This window comes from Malania oleifera, chromosome 4 (genome assembly GCF_029873635.1).
Source record: "Malania oleifera isolate guangnan ecotype guangnan chromosome 4, ASM2987363v1, whole genome shotgun sequence".
Classification (NCBI taxonomy): domain Eukaryota; kingdom Viridiplantae; phylum Streptophyta; class Magnoliopsida; order Santalales; family Ximeniaceae; genus Malania; species Malania oleifera.
The window spans coordinates 22,202,353-22,224,701 of record NC_080420.1 but is presented as its reverse complement, the minus strand read 5'-3'; the positions used below and the strand labels follow the sequence as shown (position 1 = coordinate 22,224,701).

At 38.9% G+C, this 22,349-nt stretch overlaps 1 protein-coding gene across 1 annotated transcript; it reads right to left on the bottom strand.

Moving 5' to 3' along the window:
- Positions 1 to 21,622: 21,622 nt before the first annotated feature.
- On the bottom strand, positions 21,623 to 22,050 carry LOC131154570 (uncharacterized). Its single transcript, XM_058107413.1, has one exon. The coding sequence runs from the start codon at positions 22,042 to 22,044 to the stop codon at positions 21,634 to 21,636; it is 411 nt and encodes a 136-aa protein (XP_057963396.1). The 5' UTR covers positions 22,045 to 22,050; the 3' UTR covers positions 21,623 to 21,633.
- Positions 22,051 to 22,349: the final 299 nt, after the last annotated feature.

Sequence of the window (22,349 nt, the reverse complement as noted above, 5' to 3'; positions counted from 1 at the left end):
TCAGAAATGCGAAGATGGAGGAGTTTATGATCCTGACTCAGGGGTAGTTGGCGGTACAATAATACACCGCCAGATTCATGGAGCCATCTTGCTTTGCTCCGTTTATGGTACTAGACAAGGCGAGGAAAGCTTGGAAGTTTGAAAGGGGTTTGAAGAAGGAGATTCGGAAGCAGACGGTGATACTGCAGATTCAATACTTTGCTATGCTGGTGGATAAGGCCACCGTGGTAGAGGAGAGCCTGCAGGAGGATACAAAGGTTCAAATTCCGAAGATGAGGCCAACACCTTCCAATTCCTATTCACGAGAGAGGCAAGGTTCTTGGAGGAAGTATGGGCACGACATAGGCCAGCATCAGGATACAGGTGGTAGGGCATTTCAAGGTACCACATCACACCTTGTTTGCCCTAAGTGTGGCAAGTGGCATTCGGAAGAATGTAGCGTCAGACCAGGTGACTGCTACTGATGTGGTTAGCCCAGACATAAGATGCGAGAGTGTTGACCTTATTGGTCACGCCCGGTTTTGATTATGACAAATACTCATTGTATCTAATGAGCGTTTGAGGTTTTGTGCAAGAATCAAGAATGTTAAAATAAAGATGTGCACAAAGTCAAGTAAAGCCCGAAGACCAAAGTTTTATTCCATATTGTAATATATTCAATTGGTCTGTAATAGTAAGTAGGTACTTGGTTTGTAATAAGCTTACACACATCACATGTATGATTTACTACGTAAGCTTAAACAAATCATGAATGAGAAAATGACCATAGAAAGACCTTAGGGTTTCGGTCGATCGACACCGGACTTTTTCGGTGTCTTAAAATTAGACCCTAAGTGCCCCTAGGACACTCACACTTTCACATATATTTGTTAGGCACTGAAATAGGGTTTGATTGTGTCAAGACAGGACCGAAATGCACACACGATGCACTTTCGGTCGACCAGCCAAGCCAGTTCATTTTGGCCTGGTCGACCGAGACATCCTAGGTCAAAGTTTCACCACCCAGTCGACCAGCAAAGGTAGTTCAAAAGGCCCTGGTCGACCGAAGCTCCTTTGGGTCAAAGAATGACCACTCGGTCGACCGAAACTTGTAGTTCAAAAGGCCCTGGTCGACTGAAACCCTCCTGGGTCAATAGTTGACCATCTGGTCGACCGAGAACTTTTGTACTCCAACTACCTGGTCAACTGGAGGGTCCTCGGGAGAATTCCCAGCGGTCTGGTCTACCGAACCAGGTAGTTCAAAATGCCCTGGTCGACCGAAACTCAGAAAATTGGGAAATCGCCTCTCCTGGTTGACTAAGACCTCAATTCAATATTCCCCTGGTCGACCGAACCATTTGAAACTTAGTCGACTGAACTTGTTCTAGTCGACCGGACCTCTCGGGTTGCCCTGATTTTTTTACCGCAGTTAATATTTTTAAATAGGGATAAAATGCTTTAAACATCATTAAACTTTTCTAATAATACCCAATAGGTCCCCAACGGTATATTTACTCCCTTGCCTATATATATGAGTTCATTTGAGAAAAGTAAGGGTGATTAGCCACCTTAATTAGGGAAAATCCTTTGAAAAATCAAAACCCTATAATACTCATTTCCAAGCTCCACACACTCAATCTTACCTTCCCATATTGCCTACATCATTTGTAAGTTGGTCTTTGAGTGTTTGCTAAACTTTAAAGTATTCTTAGGGGACTTTGTTAATAAGTCTCTCCTAAGAAGACTTATATAAAACTTCTGAGTATTGCATATTCATTGCAATATCTTAAGAAGTTTATATTTGTATTTTGGTTGCAAAAACATTTTCAAATATCTACTATGTTTTTATCTTGAAAATATTTGATGAGATATTTGTTTATGTGATAAAATCTTTGTTGCAATATTCCTTAACTCATATATCCTTTGCTGAATACAAAGATTGAATATTCTTTTGCAAACCAAACATATACACTTTAAGAGCATCATACGAATGAGAAAACCCGCTCTTTGAAATATACACATATATTGCTTAGCTAGTATCTTTGTGTGAACATCTTACCTAAATATCTTGTGATACAAAGATTATACTGTTTGTCACTCTCACGTACGCATTACACTGATAGAAAATACCTTTGAGAGTTGAACCATCTAGACCACATTGAGCTTACATATTGAATCATATTGTGGTATATGTTATTGCTCGCATCTGGGTACATATCTGCTTTACACGAAAGCATAATCACTGTACCATTTGATTGTAATACACTTTGGTTGTATTTCCAGGCACGGGCCTGAAGAGGGAGACTAGCCCTGGAATAGTCCCGGATTGGCTTTGACCCCGTTAGGAAAGCTAGGTGCGTCGTCCTGTTATGGCGTGTAGGTTGAGGTCAGCCCCGCTAATTGACCTAGTTAAGGTTGAGGTCAGCCCTGTGTTAATTTGACCTGGTTGTAAACGGTGTCGCTCCACCCTTAAGTGAGCCTTTAGTGGAATCCTTTAACTTGCGCGCAAAAGGCGGGGACGTAGGCACAGTTGGCCGAACCCCGATAACATATCGTGTGTTTGCTTATGTTTCTGCATTTTATATTTACCGCACATGTATGTTATGAGTAAATGATGTGTATGACTTAATTTCCACAGTTTATTTATCTACGCATTTGGAAACTGTATAGACTGATCCTAGGTTCTGTACATACCGTTGTTGCATAGATCAACCTAGGTGAAAAAGGTTTTAAAATTCCAATTCACCCCCCCTCTTGGGAATACACAAATTCTAACAATTGGTATTAGAGCCTAGTTGCTCTTGACTTAAACGTTTTTGTAAAAAGATCGCAGTGGCTCACATTGGTGTATCCCCATTCATTGAGGGACAGTCACTTTCCAGTCCTCCAGTATTTTGTAGTGTCGACTACACCATGTGGAGAGTTAGAATGACCATATTCTTGAAATCTACGGACTGGAGGGTCTGGCTTGTGACTGCCAAAGGAAGATGTGCACAAATAAATGAAAATGATTTTAATATGATTAATTCCAATGCCATGAACATGTTACATCTTGCGTTAGATTCTGATATCTTTGTTGAGTTTGTGGCATATCAAACTGCACAGGAAATTTGGGATGAACTGGAAAAGAAATATGGAAAATCCCAGGAATCAGAGATGGCAACTCCTCCAGATGCTCCAAGCTTAAATGATCAAGAGAAGGTAATTCATGGGCTAGACATCAACGATGAGGTATATGATTCTCACTCTAGCCCATTTGATGGTTTTTGTGATGAATGCTGTATTGGGTCATATACTGAATCATCTGCTGATAATGTTGTAAATGGGTCATGCGATGTTTACTATGAAAAATCTTGTGATGAATCATATGTTTGTTTTTGTGACATATCAAATGCTGGACCATCTGTTAGACATCATAATAGTTTTGATAGTGATGTTTGTGATGATTCATATATTGAATGTTCTAGTATATTATGGAATGAATCATCCCTTGTACTTCATGATAGACCTATTGAGGATGCATGCAATGATTCGTATGAAAACTGTTGTGATAATTCTGTTGGTGAATCATGTGTTGATTTGAATATTAAAAGCATGCTATCAAATGAAGAACTAGAAAAGACTTTATTGAAAATGCACAAGTTTCTAGTTAGAATCTCTAAGTATGAAATACGTCTAAAAAATGAAAACAAAAGAATAGCAAAACAATTAAAGGGGCTAAAAAATTTTCATGCTACTCTTGAAAAGAAAAAGGTTGAAAAGATATTGAATATTGCATGCTTAGATGAGGAAACAGATGATTATTCGAAAATTGCTCTTAAGATTAAAAAAGATATGAATAATCATAATAAACCCTTCAGATCTAAAGAGAAAACTCATTTCAAAAAGGGTTCGGGTTTCTTACATAGAATCGATAGTCTAGTCTCATTAAAGAAAGATGGAATAAATAAGCACAATCCTTCACGTGTATTCTATACCTGCTTATTTTGCAAATCTGTGTGGCATACGTGGTTTAATTGCTTACTAAGAAGTGTGAGAGGACTAGAAAAGGAAATGAGATGGATAATCAGCGAATCAAACCTTGTAGGACTTAAGGAAAAACAAATTCAAACTAAAAATGCATTCTTGCTATCCTTTCTTTGTTCCTAGGTTTAGGAGTTGTGATGATTGTAGGATCAGGAAGTGAATGTTGATTAAAAAGAACTTCTTAGTATGCACGCTCACCAAGCTATCTTGTTATACTAAGAACCTTTATCCACTTCCAAATGGACATGGCATGTACGCCCGATAATTAGGTCTAATTGCTTAACCCCTGCCATTATGAAAAACATAAAGTTAAGCAGCAGTTGTCCATTGCACAAAGTTGAATTTTAGGGCTTTGTCTTATATCTTATCCATAGGGAGTTATCACCAAACTATGATCATACCTGGTGAATTTTTCACTCATCTTTTGGTTCGTATCCGTGCTCCTCTATATCATCATTTCCATAGGATACTCTCAAATCACCGCAGAGCATAGGTTAAGAAAAGCCTCACACTCCTTAATGCTCGGTACCCCAAAATAAGTCAATAAGTCTATTCTTAGTACACACTTCATTGGAGCAATATCTTTCACCAAGAATCCCCAAGAATCATGATTACACTAGTGTACATCAAATCTGGATCTTAGGGAGAACTTTGGATCAAAAATCGGGCAAAATTCTGAAAATACACTATGCTCGGTCGACCGAGCACTATAGTTATAAAATGCCCCGGTCGACCAGGACATGTTGACTTTGACCCCCCACGGTCGACTGAACCCTCATGAACAAATTCTCTCGATCGACCAACAGTCTCGGTTTCTCATTGGTCGACCGAAACATGGCACAATACACCTTTACGGTCGACTGTCCATCCTAGTTCATTTTTGCCTCGGTCGACCGAATTGTGTCGGTACCTTGGGAATTTCAAGCGTCGGTCGACCGTATCTACTTCTGGTCGACCGAGCTGCGATATATATGTATGTTCTCTTCATTTTCAGCTCATTTGTGCGAGAAGTCTTGAGAGATCCTTCCCCATTTCTAGCAAACCCAGCTTCCAAGCCTTATAGTTGCACTACCATGGCTCACAATGAAGCCCATGATCTTGCTCACGCAGAGGACGAGTACTTTCTCTCAGATAGGTGCAAGATGCGGTACATACGGGAGTTCCGTCACAAGGAGGCTATACTTGGTAAGATACTCGACTTAGTATTTATAGGCCAGTATTTTCAGAATATTTTAGATATGTTTGAGTATCAGGGGTGGAGATCCTTTATCTCCTACCAGCCTGGGGGACATTACCCGACCTTCGTTAGGATGTTCTATGGCAACCTAGGCAATGATGAGAACGGGTACTTCTCCCGTGTTTTGAGGACAGATGTGCGTTTTGACGCACAATATATATCTGACGTCCTCGACATTGGCCATGGCGACTTTGAGTGCCCCGATGTGGGTAACTCCTGGATCCTTGAGCAGGACTTTATCGTAGCCACATTCACCAACCTGACCATGTCTGACCCTGACACTGCTAGCCAGAACCATCCTCCCTAGTACGGACAGTTCAGTTTAGAGGCTAAGGTCGTGCACCATCTGATCACATACAATGTCCTACCCAAGGCAGGATCTAGAGTGCACGTCTCCTTTTTAGACTGCTTTATTATGTGGTGCCTCTTTGCTCGGAAGAAGTTGGACCTACCGAGTTTGATTATCCGTTGGATGATGGCCAAGACGATTGGCCATCGAGTGATCATGCCATATGGGGGTATCCTGAACAACTTGTTCAGGAATATTGGAGTCACGAGGACGAATGTGGCTTCACTGAAGATGAGACAACCAGCGGACACTTTCTCTGGCGTGACCCTTAGACTGATGGGGTACGAGCTCGTAAGGAACATTTGGGCACCCTTTAGAGCAGCTGCAGCACAGGTAGAGGCCCCACAGGAGCCACCACAGCCTCCACAGCCATCTAATGTGGATCTCATGGGTGCTATCTCCGGCTTGTCTGACATGTTCATACAGTTTCGAGGATCAGTCCAGTTAGACTTGCAGGGCTTGGCATCGTCATCCGCTGCACTTAGGAAGGAGTTCCAGCAGCACTCCATCTCCACTGATAGCCGCCTTACAGATTTGGAGCGGACCATGACAGCTAGCTTCAGTGAGCTAAGTGACCGCATTTAGGAGATGCAGGATGAGAGAGATTGGATGACGATGGACTTTGATTTTGATGTTGCCGACGGTGGTGATGGAGGAGAGGATGGAGGAGATGATGGAGGGGAGATCTAGACTCCGGAGTTGTCCACAGATCAGATAGCGTGGCCTTGATTCTTTTTGCTTTATTTTACATCATCTGATCTATATTAAATAAAAACAGCTCTTTCATTTTATTTTGTACTCTCATGATATTATTGACATACTACCCCGGTTATTTATGATATATATATATATTTGCAGCTTCTTGACTTGCATGTTCTAGTGATTAATTGTGTATGGTTTTGAAATGCATAAGTAGTATAGAATGCCTACTGCATGGCGGATGCAGTTGTTGATAATTGCCTGCTGGTAAATGATAGGTTCTCGCATGCCTTACTTTTATGATTCTGTATGTTTGAGAACGGTTTTTGTGCAGGTAAAATTTGGGAAATGTCCTATTTACAGTCGGCATGCTGCCGAATTTTCTGTAGACATTTGCCTAAATAATTGAAACATTACTTGTATGTGCCAAATGTATATATCCATATGAAGTAATTGTTTCATAATTTGCATACATTTAGGGGGAGCATCTAAAAATAAATGTCTATCTTGTCTTGGTCACAAAACATGTATGGATTATATCTACTTTTAAATCAAGTGTGGCTTGTGCTTAAATGAAATGCTTTAATCATAAAATTGAAACATGTTCTTGTTGCCACTGCTACTTGATATGCCATATGATCCTGCATGTGAATCTTAAATTTCTAGATCACTATGGTTATGATTTTTCTGGTTATAATTTAGTATGTGCATAATTGACAACCCAGAAAAATATTGCTTGATTATCTTAAAATTGAAGTTCTCCTTTTTCATCAAGCAACTTCCCCGGTACTTTTTGCACATATTAAAGGGAATATATATATATATATATATATATATATATATATATATCTATTTATGAAAGCAAGAACTGAACTTATATTGAATATATTGTATGTCTTGCTAGTGTGCTTACATGCCTTCATGACTTGTGCCTTCCATGTATTAAAATTTTATGTCATGAAATCTCTTACGGGTGTTGCATTATATAACTGGTTCATTGATAATATATGAAAATGCATGTGAACTAGTTAGACTATATTTATGCTCAAACCTTCTTTTTGGTATTGTACGCCGTGTGTCTTTAATGCAAATCTTCCACGAATCTTGTGATATGTTTCAATGTCAAATGATTTGTGTATATTTCTGGTCTAATCATGTTTGCTATGTCATCTGAATCTTGGAATCACCAGTTATATTGATTGTGTGCACACTTTATACCTTTATTGCACAACTTGTCCAATTCATGTTCATAATTCATATTTTATTTGCTGTAATTGGATCATACTGAACTGTTTGAGTAGTTGTGGATAAATTATTAGGAAATTTAAACTCAAACAGGTTATACTTATACAGGATATCTTTTGGAAAGTCCAATTTACAAACGGTATTCTGCCAAAATTTTTCCAAAATCTTTCCAAAATTCATCATGCATAAGTATAGTAATCACCCATCGCCTAGTTTTTTTTAAATTCAAATGGCCCTTTTTGTTGTTGCCAAAAGGGGGAGATGGAAGGGGCAAAAATAATGGATTTGTTTTAATACATTAGATGCATATTGTGAGGGGGAGCCTTTTTAGGCTTAACCTTATATTTTTGCTTGTCGTATTTGTCATCATCAAAAAGGGGGAGATTGTTGACCCTATTGGTCACGCCCAGTTTTGATTATGACAAATACTCATTGTATCTAATGAGCGTTTGAGGTTTTGTGGAGGAATCAAGAATGTTAAAATAAAGATGTGCACAAAGTCAAGTAAAGCCCGAAGACCAAAGTTTTATTCCATATTGTAATATATTCAATTGGTCTGTAATAGTAAGTAGGTACTTGGTTTGTAATAAGCTCACACACATCACATGTATGATTTACTACATAAGCTCAAACAAACCATGAATGAGAAAATGACCATAGAAAGACCTTAGGGTTTTGGTTGACCGACACCGGACTTTTTCGGTGTCTTAAAATTAGACCCCAAGTGCTCCTAGGACACTCACACTTTCACATATATTTGTTAGGCACTGAAATAGGGTTTGATTGTGTCAAAACAGGACCGAAATGCACACACGATGCACTTTCGGTCGACTAGCCAAGCCAGTTCATTTTGGCTTGGTCGACCGAGACATCCTGGGTCAAAGTTTGACCACCCAATCGACCAGCAAAGGTAGTTCAAAAGGCCCTGGTCGACCAAAGCTCATTTGGGTCAAAGATTGACCACTCGGTCGACCGAAACTTGTAGTTCAAAAGGCCCTGGTCGACTGAAACCCTCCTGGGTCAACAGTTGACCATCTGGTTGACTGAGAACTTTTGTACTCCAACTACCTGGTCGACCGGAGGGTCCTCGGGAGAATTCCCAGTGGTCTGGTCGACCGAACCAAGTAGTTCAAAATGCCCTGGTCGACCGAAACTCAGAAAATTGGAAAATCGCCTCTCCTGGTCGACCAAGACCTCAGTTCAATATTCCCCTGGTCGACCGAACCATTTGAAACTTGGTCGACTGAACTTGTTCTGGTCGACCGGACCTCTCGGGTTGCCCTGATTTTTTTACCGCAGTTAATATTTTTAAATAGGGTTAAAATGCTTTAAACATCATTAAACTTTTCTAATAATACCCAATAGGTCCCCAACGGTCATATTTACTCCCTTGCCTATATATATGAGTTCATTTGAGAAAAGTAAGGGTGATTAGCCACCTTGATTAGGGAAAATCCTTTGAAAAATCAAAACCCTATAATACTCATTTCCAAGCTCCACACACTCAATCTTACCTTCCCATATTGCCTACATCATTTGTAAGTTGGTCTTTGAGTGTTTGCTAAACTTTAAAGTATTCTTAGGGGACTTTGTTAATAAGTCTCTCCTAAGAAGACTTATATAAAACTTCTGAGTATTGCATATTCATTGCAATATCTTAAGAAGTTTATATTTGTATTTTGGTTGCAAAAACATTTTCAAATATCTACTATGTTTTTATCTTGAAAATATTTGATGAGATATTTGTTTATGTGATAAAATCTTTGTTGCAATATTCCTTAACTCATATATCCTTTGCTGAATACAAAGATTGAATATTCTTTTGCAAACCAAACATATACACTTTAAGAGCATCATACGAATGAGAAAACCCGCTCTTTGAAATATACACATATATTGCTTAGCTAGTATCTTTGTGTGAACATCTTACCTAAATATCTTGTGATACAAAGATTATACTGTTTGTCACTCTCACGTACGCATTACACTGATAGAAAATACCTTTGAGAGTTGAACCATCTAGACCACATTGAGCTTACATATTGAATCATATTGTGGTATATGTTATTGCTCGCATCTGGGTACATATCTGCTTTACACGAAAGCATAATCACTGTACCATTTGATTGTAATACACTTTGGTTGTATTTCCAGGCACGGGCCTGAAGAGGGAGACTAGCCCTGGAATAGTCCCGGATTGGCTTTGACCCCGTTAGGAAAGCTAGGTGCGTCGTCCTGTTATGGCGTGTAGGTTGAGGTCAGCCCCGCTAATTGACCTAGTTAAGGTTGAGGTCAGCCCTGTGTTAATTTGACCTGGTTGTAAACGGTGTCGCTCCACCCTTAAGTGAGCCTTTAGTGGAATCCTTTAGCTTGCGAGCAAAAGGCGGGGACGTAGGCACAGTTGGCCGAACCCCGATAACATATTGTGTGTTTGCTCATATTTCTGCATTTTATATTTACTGCACATGTGTGTTATGGGTGAATGATGTGTATGACTTAATTTCCATAGTATATTTATTTACGCATTTAGAAACTGTATAGACTAATCCTAGGTTCTGTACATACCATTGTTGCATAGATCAACCTAGGTGAAAAAGTTTTTAAAATTCCAATTCACCCCCCTCTTGGGAATACACCAATTCTAACAGAGAGTGTCACGCACCATCAAATTTTCCACCTCCGCAACAGCAGTATCGGGGTGGTAGCTAGGCACCCTGTGGAAACTACTAGAGGGGTATGACTCAGGCTAGGGTATATTCTTTAACTCATGGCAATGATGAGAACATCGGTGACGTGGTGACAGGTACTATTTCCATTTTGTTAAATAGTGTCACTGTATTATTTGATTCAGGTTCAACACATTCCTTTATTTCTTTGGAATTCATTAAGTTGTGCAAGGTAGAACCACGGTCGTTAGATGTTGAGTTAGACGTGGTGACACCGACAGGGGCAGGGATAGTGTGTAATAAAGTAATCCGAGACTTTCCAGTAGAGATTCAGGGGAGAAGGATACCTACTAGTTTGATTATATTTGATATGCATGGCTTTGATCTTATTTTAGGTGTGGATTGGCTAGCGGCCAGTTATGCGAGTATTGATTGCCATAGGAAGGAGGTAGTGTTCTAACCTTCTGGGGAGTCAGAATTTATATTTGTTGGGTCATGTGTGCGTTCTGCACCATGAATCCTTTCAGCCATATAGACTAGGAGATTACTTCTAAAAGGATGTCGAGGTTATTCAACATTCATAAAAGAGGTACTGAGGGAGGAACATAAGCTAGAGGATATCCCCGTGGTGAGGGAGTTCTCATATGTTTTTTCAAGAGGACTTGCCATGATTGCCTCCTGATCATGAGGTGGAGTTTGCTTTAGAGTTGACTCCAGGCACGACACCGATTTTGAAAGCTTCATATCGTATGGCTCCAATAGAACTGAGGGAATTGAAGGAGTAGCTACAGGAGTTACTAGATAAGGGTTACATCCGACCGAGTATTTCACCCTGGGGAGCACTGGTGTTATTTGTAAAGAAGAAGGATGTGTTGATGAGGATGTCCATCGATTATAGAGAGATTAACAAGGTGATAGTGAAGAACAAATACCCGTTACCCAGAATTGATGATCTGTTTGACCAGCTACAGGGCACACAAGTCTTCTCTAAGATCAATCTTTGATCCGGGTATCATCAGCTGAAGGTAATATCAGAGGACGTACCAAAGACTGCATTACAGACTAGGTATAGCCATTATGAATTTCTAGATATGCCTTTCAGATTGACTAATGCTCCTGCAGCATATATGGACTTGATGAATAGGGTGTTCCACGAGTATCTAGACCAATTCATGGTCATTTTTATTGACGACATCCTGGTTTATTCGAGGAGTCCTGAGAAGCATGCAGTTTATTTGAGGTTTGTACTTTAGGTACTCAGGGAGAAGAAATTGTTTGCGAAGTTTAAGAAGTGGGAGTTCTAGTTAGAGCAAGTGGCATTCCTGGGGCATGTAGTGTCTAGAGAAGGAGTATTAGTGGACCCAAGTAAGATATAAGCAGAAGTGGACTGGTCGAGACCAAAGAATGTTCAGGAGGTTCGAAGTTTTCTGGGTCTTGCAGGATACTACCGACAGTTCGTAGTAGGGTTCTCCAAACTATTAGGTCCATTAACACAATTCACGAGGAAGAACGTAAAGTTTGAAAGGACTGATGAGTGTGAGCATAGTTTTCAGGAACTGAAGCAGCGGCTGGTTACTGCTCCAATTCTGACCATTCTATCAGGGGATTGTGGATTTGTTATTTACAGTAACGCCTCAAAGAAGGGTCTTAGGTGTGTTTTAATGCAATAGATAAAGGTAATTGCTTATGCTCCTTGTCAACTCAAGGAGTACGAGAAAAACTACCCAACAAACGATATAGAATTAGCAGCGGTAGCGTATGCATTGAAGATCTGGAGGCACTACCTGTACGACGAAAGGTGCGAGATTTTTACCGATCATAAAAGTCTTAAGTACTTTTTCACCTAAAAGGAGCTGAACATGAGGCAGAGGAGATGGTTGGAGTTGATAAAGGACTATGATTGTACTATTAGTTATCACCTAAGAAAAGCTAATGTGGTAGTTGATGCTCTGAGTCGGAAGTTAGTGGATGCATCAATTTCAGCTATGGGTGTTCAGCACAAATCGATATGAATCAAGAAAGGTTAGGCATGGATTTAGTGGAAGGAAATCATCAGGCTTTCATTGCTAGCTTGGTGGTGTAGCCAACCTTACGGGAAAGGATCAGAACAGCTTAGACGAAAGATTCAGAGCTGGTAGAGGTTATAGAGGGAGTGCAGAATGGGTTGAAACCGAATTTCGACATCTCAGATGATGGTATGTTGAGATTCCATACCAGGATCTGCGTACCGAATGATGCCGAGATCAAGCGGATCATTCTAGAAGAGGCACATCATTCGCTCTACACAGTACATCTTGTAAGTACAAAGATGTACAGGAATTTATTGAAATCTTTTTGGTGGTCTAATATGAAAAGAGGGATTGCTCATTTTGTAGAACAATGCCTGACATGCCAGCAGGTGAAGGCCGAGCACCAGAGGCCAGCAGGACTGTTGCAACCACTTTTTATCCCTAAATGGAAGTGGGAGCACATTTCAATGGACTTTGTCACGGGATTGCCATCAGCACTTCACGGGCAGAATGTGATTTGGGTTGTGGTTGACAGATTGATGAAGACAGCCCATTTCATCCCAGTTAAATTCAGTAATTCCATGGATAGGCTAGCAGAGTTATATGTTCAGGAGATTGTTAGATTGCACTGGGTACCAGTGTTTATTGTTTTAGATAGGGACCCACAGTTTACTTCCCGGTTCTAGAAGAGTCTTCAGGAAGCGTTAGGATCTCAACTCACATTTAGTACAATATTTCACCCGTAGACAGATGGTCAGTCAGAGAGGACCATCCAGATCTTGGAGGATATGTTACGAGATGTGTACTGGAATTGGGTGGCAGTTGGATCAGATATCTGCCATTAGTTGAGTTCGCCTGCAATAATAGTTATTAGGTCGGCATCGAGATAGCACCGTATAAAGTATTGTATGATCAGAGATTCCAATCTCCGTTGTAGAGACCCGAAGAATTTTAGTAATTAAATAATTAAAGGAAGGAGATAAAGGGAATTTCGAGAATTTTTAGCAGGGCTACGTTCGTCGACGAACAAGCTTTTGCGCTCATCGACATGGACGCGTGTCTCGTCAATGAGACATTATCGAGAGGGTTGATTTCAGGGCCTGAAGTTCGTCGATGAGGGCTAAGTGTTCGTCGACGAACCCCCATCAAGGACTCGTCGACGAGGTGACATGTCTCATCGACGAATCTGCACTTTATAAATATGCCAAATCCGGGCTTCAGCGAGAACCAGCATGCAAAAATCCTTTCCCTCTCTAAGTTTCGTCTCCCTCTCCTTCTCTCTACCATTTCGGCTTCGTTCTTCGCTGGTTCGACGATCGGAAGCCTCCATATTACTCCTGGGAAGATTCTCTTCAAGTCTACTAGAGTAGATTGTTGGTTAGGCCAACTTGGGCACCATCCCAAAATTAAGGTAAGTAGGTTATTTAGGTATTTTCAGTATTATCAGACTTATTTAAGCTCAGATTTTGTATTGTATGAGAATATACTGGAGTTCTGTGGAGTAAAATTAAGATGTTATGATTTCAGGGTTTTGGCGCTTTTGCTGCAGGCAGGTTGGGAAATCTAGTGGGTGTTTCCAAGAACCCAGGTAAATAATAAATAGTTTATAATTCAAGATATATGAGTTTGAGAACTATTCTGGAAATGTAGTTGATTGACAGGAAAGTATGTATGTGTAATATTAGGATTTTTGGTATTATGGATGTTTGGGCGTGAGTTAGAATTTAGCAGATGAGCCTAATTGTTAGGTAAGGGGAATAAATTATGTCAGGTATTTTCAGAAGTTTAACTAATTTAAATAGAGCATGTGATTATGGAAATATTATATATGATTATTTCCAGCATAAGTTTATAGGTATTTTAGGCAGATCTTTATACCTGAATTATCACTCAAGTTGTGTGGCATAAGTAAATAAATATGATATAACATTTATTTTCAGAAATTACAAAAGTTATAGTACGATGTTTGGGAATACTACTGTTGAACAAGAAAAATAGATTTAATATGTATTATTAGAGAATGTGATATCGAGGCAGATTTTATGTTTAGAATATTACTTATACTTGTGTGGCATGAGTATGATTTTCTATGAAAATTATGTTATATTGAAATACTATGATTCCTCAGAATAAGCATGTTATAATAAGTTTTTAGGAAAACCGTAAAACAATACACGAACTATGGTTTAAAAATATTATGTTAATCGAGCAGAAATTTTATGTTCAGTAAGTTATGATATGGTCGGATTTATACTGTGATCAGTATGAAAAACGATTGTATACATAGTTATGTAGATAAGTATACCATAGTCCCTCCCTGTATATGGGCTAGCATGAGATTATTCTCCTCGTATATGGGTCAGCATGAGGATGAGTATAAAGTATAGAGTACAAAGTATAGTCCCTCCTCGCATATGGGCTAGCATGAGATTATTCTCCTCGTATACGAGTCAGCATGAGGATGAGTATAGAGTGTAGCAGTTTCCCTCCCTCTATATGGGTCAGTATGAGATTATTCTACTCGTATACGGGTCAGTATGAGGATGAGTAGAGAGTATAGAGTACAGAGTATAGTCCCTCCTCGCATACGGGCTAGCATGAGATTATTCTCCTCATATACGGGTTAGTATGAGGATGAGTATGGAGTATAGCATAATCCCTCCTCATATACAAGTCAACATGAGGATGAGTATGTCAGAGTCCCTCCTTGTACATGGGCCAGCATGTGGTTGTATCCTCCTCGTATACAGGTCAGCATGAGGATGTGTTTATCAAATTATTATAGAAATATGATACGACAATTTTATATAGTGTTAGGATATGACAGATCTATGCAGTAATATGCTATGGCAAATTATTATAGATTTATGTTACGATAATTTTATGCAGTAATATGGTTCAACGACGTCGTATAGAGTTATGACTATTTATATAGAAATGTGAATCTATACTAGGTTATGTATACATACATCAATATGATCTTAGACCAAGTTACAATTATACAAGCATGTATATAGATTTATGAGAATAAAGTATTTGGTGAACTAAAATATGTTTTGAAATGGAAATATGTATTTTCAGATATATGTATATAAATGTGAGAACAGTATAAATGATATAACAGTAAAAGTGCATTAATAAATCGTTATATCCTACTTACTTGACAACTCCTCTGCAACACACTGATAATAATTTATCCCCACTTACTGAGAGGTGTCTCACCCCATGAAAACTTTAACATTTTACAGATTCATGTGGAGGATGGGAGTAATAAAAGTAGCATAGCAGAAGCGTGGATGAGATAGAAGGTCTTATCTAGAATTGTATTATTTTATTATGTATTAATTATTTTTGAGCAATAGGGATGTAATTTGTGATGTCATAGATGATATTATTATGCTGAGATGATTTAGTACTCTGGTAATTGGTTATTAAGGTCTTCCGTTACATGAAATGTTCAGGTCAGTATAGGTGGTATCAGAGCAATTTAAGCAAAAATTTTCGGGTCATTACATCCGTTGTATTGGGACGAGGTTAGTGAGCGGCAGATTTTAGGGTCAGAGTTTGTCCAGCAGGCCGTTGAGAAGGTTCAGGTTATCAAGGAGAGAATAAAGACAGCTCAGAGTCGGTAGAAGATTTATGCGAATACTCGCCGACGGGAGCTGGAGTTCGAAATAGGTGATGCCATATTTTTGAAGATTGCTCTGATGAAAGGTGTAATGAGATTTGGGAAAAAAGGGAAGCTAAGCCCTAGGTACATTGGGTCATTCGAAATCCTAGAAAGAGTTGGTTTGGTGGCGTATAGGATAGCATTACCCCCAACACTATCTAGGATCCATGACATGTTCCATGTGTCCTTGCTTAGGAGATATATCCTGCATCCTTCGCATGTGATCAGTTACGAGTCTTTGGAGCTCGGAGACACATTAGCATATGAGGAAATATCAGTTCAGATCCAAGATCATAGAAAGCAGGAGTTACGTACGAAGAGAATTCAGTTAGTAAAGGTACTGTGGTATAATCACGCAGTAGAGGAAGCTTCATGGGAATTAGAGTCAGAGATACATCAGAAGTATCCACAATTATTCAGAGATGCTCAAAGTTAAACAGGTGAGTAGAGCGGTAAGTAAGTGTCAATTCATATGTATAGTGTTTTAGAGTAGGTTTGTTTATAGCTTGGTGTATGTTTGGTCTTTGGGAGAGCTTAGTATGGATATTGTAATCTCCTGAGACAATGTATGTAACCACAATATTCCTCAGCCATAAGTGAGGGTAGGTAATAAATTTGGGACGAGCCCGCTATATGGGTGGCTATCGACTCTTCGGTTAATATGAATTATGAGATAAAGATGTAATTGTCATTAGTTAGAAAATTTCGAGGACAAAATTTTTATAAGGAGGGGAGATTGTAGAGACCCGAATCCGAAAAATAAAGAAATAAATGAGAAAAGAAGGAAAGGGAAAATAAAAGGGGATTTCAGTAGGCTTCATCGATGAGTCTCTTGCGTTCGTCGATGAAAGCCCTTTAGTGGTTCGTTGCTGAATTTAAAAGCTTTGTTGACGAAGAGATCCAGAACATTCCGAAAATATCAGGCTTAGAGTTCGTCGACGAAGCCCTTCGTTCATCAATGAACAACCTTCAGTAGTCCGTCGACGAAGGCGCCATTCGTCGACGAATTTGACCAGGTCAAAAGCTTTATAAATAGAAATTTTGTTTGCTTCTTCATTAAGAAACATAATTTATTTCTCTTTCTCTCTCCCTCTCTTTCTCTCTCTCTCTCTCTCTCTCTCTCTCTCTCTCTCTAACTCATGCCCACACTCTCTCTCTCTCTCTCTCTCTCTCTTTCTCTATGATTTCTCGCCGCTTGTTGACAGATTCGACGATCGAAAGTTACTACGAGGGTCTAGGGAAGATTCTCTATAAGTCTAGCGGAACAGATCTTTGATATGAGCTTTTCGGGCGTTACTCCAAAATTTGGGTAAGTAGGTTATTTTAAAGTTTTATGGTTGTTGTGAACTATAGGAAGGCCTAGGAAATGATTAATGGTTGCTGATCTAGAGTTTATGTTGATTTATTTGGGAAAATTGTGGTTTCAAGATTTTGAACTTCAAACACCGTAGGGCGTAGAGTTTGGGGTTTCCAGTGGGCTTTCTTGTAAGCCAAGTAAGAGGATTTCTCTTGCATCAGTTACTTTGAAATCTGAACCGGTTGTATTTTATGGTTTCGGGAAAATTAGGGTTTTAGGGTATGGTCTCCATTTTTCTTTAAACTTATATATTCTTATTATATTAAAGGTTGGAGATGCTTGAACCCTTGTTTTTAAATTAAATAATATTTTCCAAACGATTTATTATATTATAGCATATTTAATCAAATGAGTGTGACATGAGATGGTAAACGTGAATGAGCTGAACTGGTATAATATCTGTATGAGATATGGGAATTGAAGTCACAAATTGTTTTCAGGAATTGTGGAAAATGAGAAGTCGGTTTAAGAACGAGGGCTGTGAATGCCTGGTAATGCTGATGAATGAATGAGTTTGTGAAAAATACTAATATTGCTTAAATGCTTTATGGAATGAAAACAGGTTACTGTGCTTTCTTTATAAATTGTATATATGATGTATGAACCACCTAAGGAACTGGTTACTATGAGAGCACAATACCGTTGCTAGTGGGTGATACAGTGCAACCACACCTTATTGGTAAGGGTGGGTATATGAAAAGTCGATTGGTCATTGGCTCTAGTGTTTGATCCAAGGTGGGATTGACCAAAGTGAACTTGTAACATTGAAGTGATTAGACTGGTGGGCCTCTAGAGCTAGATTAGGTCTATGGACCGCACAACCCGTATCATGGGGGAAGTAAATGGTGTTTATGTGGTGTTCCAAGGCAGGGAGGAGTTCGATATGCATATACATGATTTAAAAACAAAATGGGTGAAGTTACAGCTTTGAGTACCAAGCCAAGGGATTTTACAGTATATGAACCTGTATCCTACCCCAACCTCGGGGACTCTCGCTTGTAATGAGTCACACTATCTTTTGTATGAATTATTTACATATCTTCTATATTACCGGGTTGATAATGTTTTGAATGCATAATTCATTTCAGTTAAACTTACTATTGTTTTCTGTTGGAATAAACTCATGTTGTCACACCCTGATGTAATATGATCCACCTTACTGAGAAGTGTCTCACCCCAATATACAAATCTTGTTTCAGGTCCTGCAGGAAACCGAACCTAGCATTCTAGTGAGTTCTGGAGTGTAGTGTTTTGGGAGTTATTTTTGTAAGTACTCGTGTAAGTACTGGACTATGGTCAGGTTATCTTTTTGGGATTGTAATAGAAACATTAGAAGTATTTATGTTATTGACTTAGAACTTTGGTATGGTATTTTGAGGTTGAAACTTTTCTGCTGCCTTATTGTATGTTATTTATGGAAAGGGCAACCGTGAACCCTTCGGGGTTGGACCCTCTTATTTATGGTATTAAAGAGTATTTTTATTTTATGTTATGTTTTCTAGCACTTCGGGCCCACGTGGCGGGTCGGGGTGTTACGATTTAATTTTAGATGTATTTACATTTCCCAACCATTGGCATAGTCCTTAATCTCCCATCTAGACGAACTCATTACCTACGTGTTATAGGTGTGTAGGCAATGAACAATTCTTTCAAACTACAGATTTCCTTAGCCTTCGTCTATGGTTGTGCAATGCACAGTTCAAACTGATTTAATCGATCAAATTGAACCATTTTGGTCTAAATGGTCTAGTTTTGAAATTAAAACAATTCAGTTTGGTTTAAGTTGAAAAAATGAATTTGGTTTGGTTTAATTTTTGATTTTGATGGTCCAAAAACCGAATAGACCAAAAACCAAAATTTTTACAAAAAAAAAAAAAAGCAATAAAAAAGCCAAAAAAGGATTATAGATGGATTAAATCTTTGTACTAGTTCTAAAATGTATAGTTTTATTAGTTTCCATATTAATATAGGATTCTTGTAATATTCTAGTTCTAAATGTAGTTGTAATATTTTATAATAAGAATTTTTTTGAAGAAAAAAAATAAGAGAAAAATAACAGCATAGAATTTGGATTAAGATTCATTTTTATCATTGTCAATCTGACTAGTTTTTTCAGTTCAATGATCGGTTTCTAATCAATTTCGCTTGGGGTTGGTTTTATATCCTATAGGACTACCAATTTTTTATTCATAATATTTTACTCTTGAACCGACCGATTGCACAACCTTGCCATAAGGTTAGTCGGCAGCTTTGGTTGTATACTTGGTCTTTTAGAATCTGCATTTGTTGGCATGATGCGCAAACTTGTAGGTTACAACTGACGAAGTAGTTTCCTTTTTTTCTTCTTAAACTACTAGCTAGTTGCTTGATCCCTTAAAATGATTCCCTTGCCCTTGAAAATATTGTGTGGTTTCTTATAAGGAAACATTTTTTGGGGCTATTTCCCCTTGTAACACTTTTCCACAGTCTTGGATTCAACTAAAATGGCATTGGATGTTTATTCCCCGATTTTCTCAGCTTAGCCTCATTGACAACTTGTCTCCTTGACTTGGATGTGCATGATCAGGCCTTTGTAAAGACTTGTCGTTACACTTGTGTTTTAGAGACATCCTATAGTAATCCTTCTAAGATGGGGCAATTTCTTAATTAGTGCCCCAACTTGAAAACTCTAGTGTATGTTGATCCCCCTCCTTCAGTACATCATTTACTAATATTTTGGCATTCCATGATTTGCTATGAAACTGACTTAATTATCTTCAACTATACTAAAGTCTGGATAATTGTACATTGCAAACTATTTTTAAATATACTTTTTACCAAGGACTACTAGATCTCTTTAGTTTTGTTTAGAGTGCAATAAATGTCATAGAGCTTATTGGCATGTCATTGAGTATATGATTTTTGCACAAATAATTAAGTTTGTTCGCTAGTTAAAAGGAAGTTATGTTGGTAGAATAAAAAAAAAAAGAAAAAGGCAACACTTCCTGAGTACAAAATCAACTCTCATTGATCCAAACTAAAGAGGAGTTTGAAATACCGTTTCTTATAATTGGTACCATTGAAGGGTTCCAACTTAGAGATGTCAAGAACATTTTGATGGATCCATACCCAGTCAAGAGCAGCTTGCTGCTGCTCCTTCAACATTTTCAACGCCGGCTACTCCTCCGTCATCTTTGTTGTGGTTGCTCCATTTCAATCTTGTCGGCACCGGCTGCCCAGAATGTCAAAATTAGGCAGCCTACCAACTTTGTTTTTTGATCCTCCCCTTTCTCCATATGTATTAGTGTGCGTGCGTGTTGTAAAATGGTGTAGAGTGAGAGCTGTAAGAGTTAAGTGAGAGTTGAGTGATTATTGCATCCTCTTCCTCTTCTGTATTTTTCCCAGTACATAATAATTTTTCGCTTCCGTAGACGTACGAACCACGTAACTCTGGTGTCAATATTTTTCTATGTGTGCTTTGATTATTTTTCCCATTAATTAGTCGACTGGTAATCCCAACACTTTTGTGATTATATATCTCCTACGTTTGTCGTGCTTAAAAAATTAAACAAGTTTTGATTTTAGATTATTTGGTAAAAAATTTGATTTTAGTAGATTTAAGTACAATGACACAATAGAGACATTTAATAAAAATATAGTACATTAAAATTACAAAGGGAAAATTAAATCACGGTATCCCAAAGTAGTAGAAGTTATAGGTTAAAACACAAAAACCTATTGTCATAAACCGAATTTGTCACCTCCATGGTTCAACTAGTGTTTGACATTTAGCCTCCAAGATTTGATAATTATTCTATTCATAAGCTGAATGTCTGACAGACTAACATCATACAAATTGAACTCAACTTTGGTTAAATTAGAATTTTCTAAGATCTAAACAGAAGAAACAAATAACTCTAGTATATATATGAACTGCATTTTAATAGTTAATAACATATCAACCTTCAAATTAATCTAAAAAAATTGAACAATCACAATTGAAAATCGTATAACTGCAAAAATTTGAACTTCAAAATCAATTACTAAATATACTGAAATTTCTAAACTAACCTAAACAAAGTAATATACTAATACTTTACAATTTTTACAGACATTTAAAAATATTTCACTTATAGATAATCCTATGAGCACCTACTTTCACTCCCCCTCAAAATTGAGCTCTACGGTCCCAACCTCTTGCTGCAAAAACACATTCTTGGTGCACAGAATTCGACAGTAAAATGAAATTAAGGTAGCTGTAATTGACACAGTCTGATTAATTATAAATCAACTTCAAACTGTCGAAGAAATAAACAGCACCTTCACTACATGTGATGAGCTGAAACCTTCTTTCATATATTTCTAATCTTTAAAAAAAAAAAAAAAACCTAAAACCCTCTCTCTCTCTCTCTCTCTCTCAGCTGGTGCCATTCAAGTTCCAAATATCCATATCCCAAACTACGTCACTAAACAGTGCACTGTGATTGGCTTCCCCCATTAACTCCACGTCCCAGAACGGCGACCAACTAGACCGCCACCACATCTGCTCCTCTACCGCCGCCACCGGCCACTCGTCACACCCCCAAAGACTCTCTGCCGCCGCAGCCGCCGCAGCCGCAGCCGCAGCGCCACTGCATTCTCCCGTCTCCCTCCTCCCCACTTCCAGTCCGACCTCCTTTTCCTTCTGATCAACCACAACCTTCCTCGTCTTCTTCGAACTCGACGCCGTCTTACTCACCGGCACCGCAACCGTCGCCGGCGTCAGCGCAGCTTCCACGACACCGCCGGCCGCGTCCTGCTCACCCTTCAAGCGTCTCTGTCTCTTCATGTCTCTCGCTTCCAGAAAGAGGGTTATTAACCATATCTGAGGAGATATATTCCTATATAAGGAAGGAATGTGGACAGCGCTGCTGCCCGAAATGACAGCACCTACACCCCTACTACCGTGATTTAAGGCCAATAGGCATAATTCATGGGCATTTTCGTCACTTTCTGCTCAATGAACACGCAGTGATCGAATGACGGGGCTGTCAGAAAAGCGCTTCCAGAAGTCGCCACGTAGGCGAGGTGGACGGTTGTGGTTGGTCAAAAGGAGAGGCATGTGCGGCGTGGAATGACTTCCAAACGTGAACT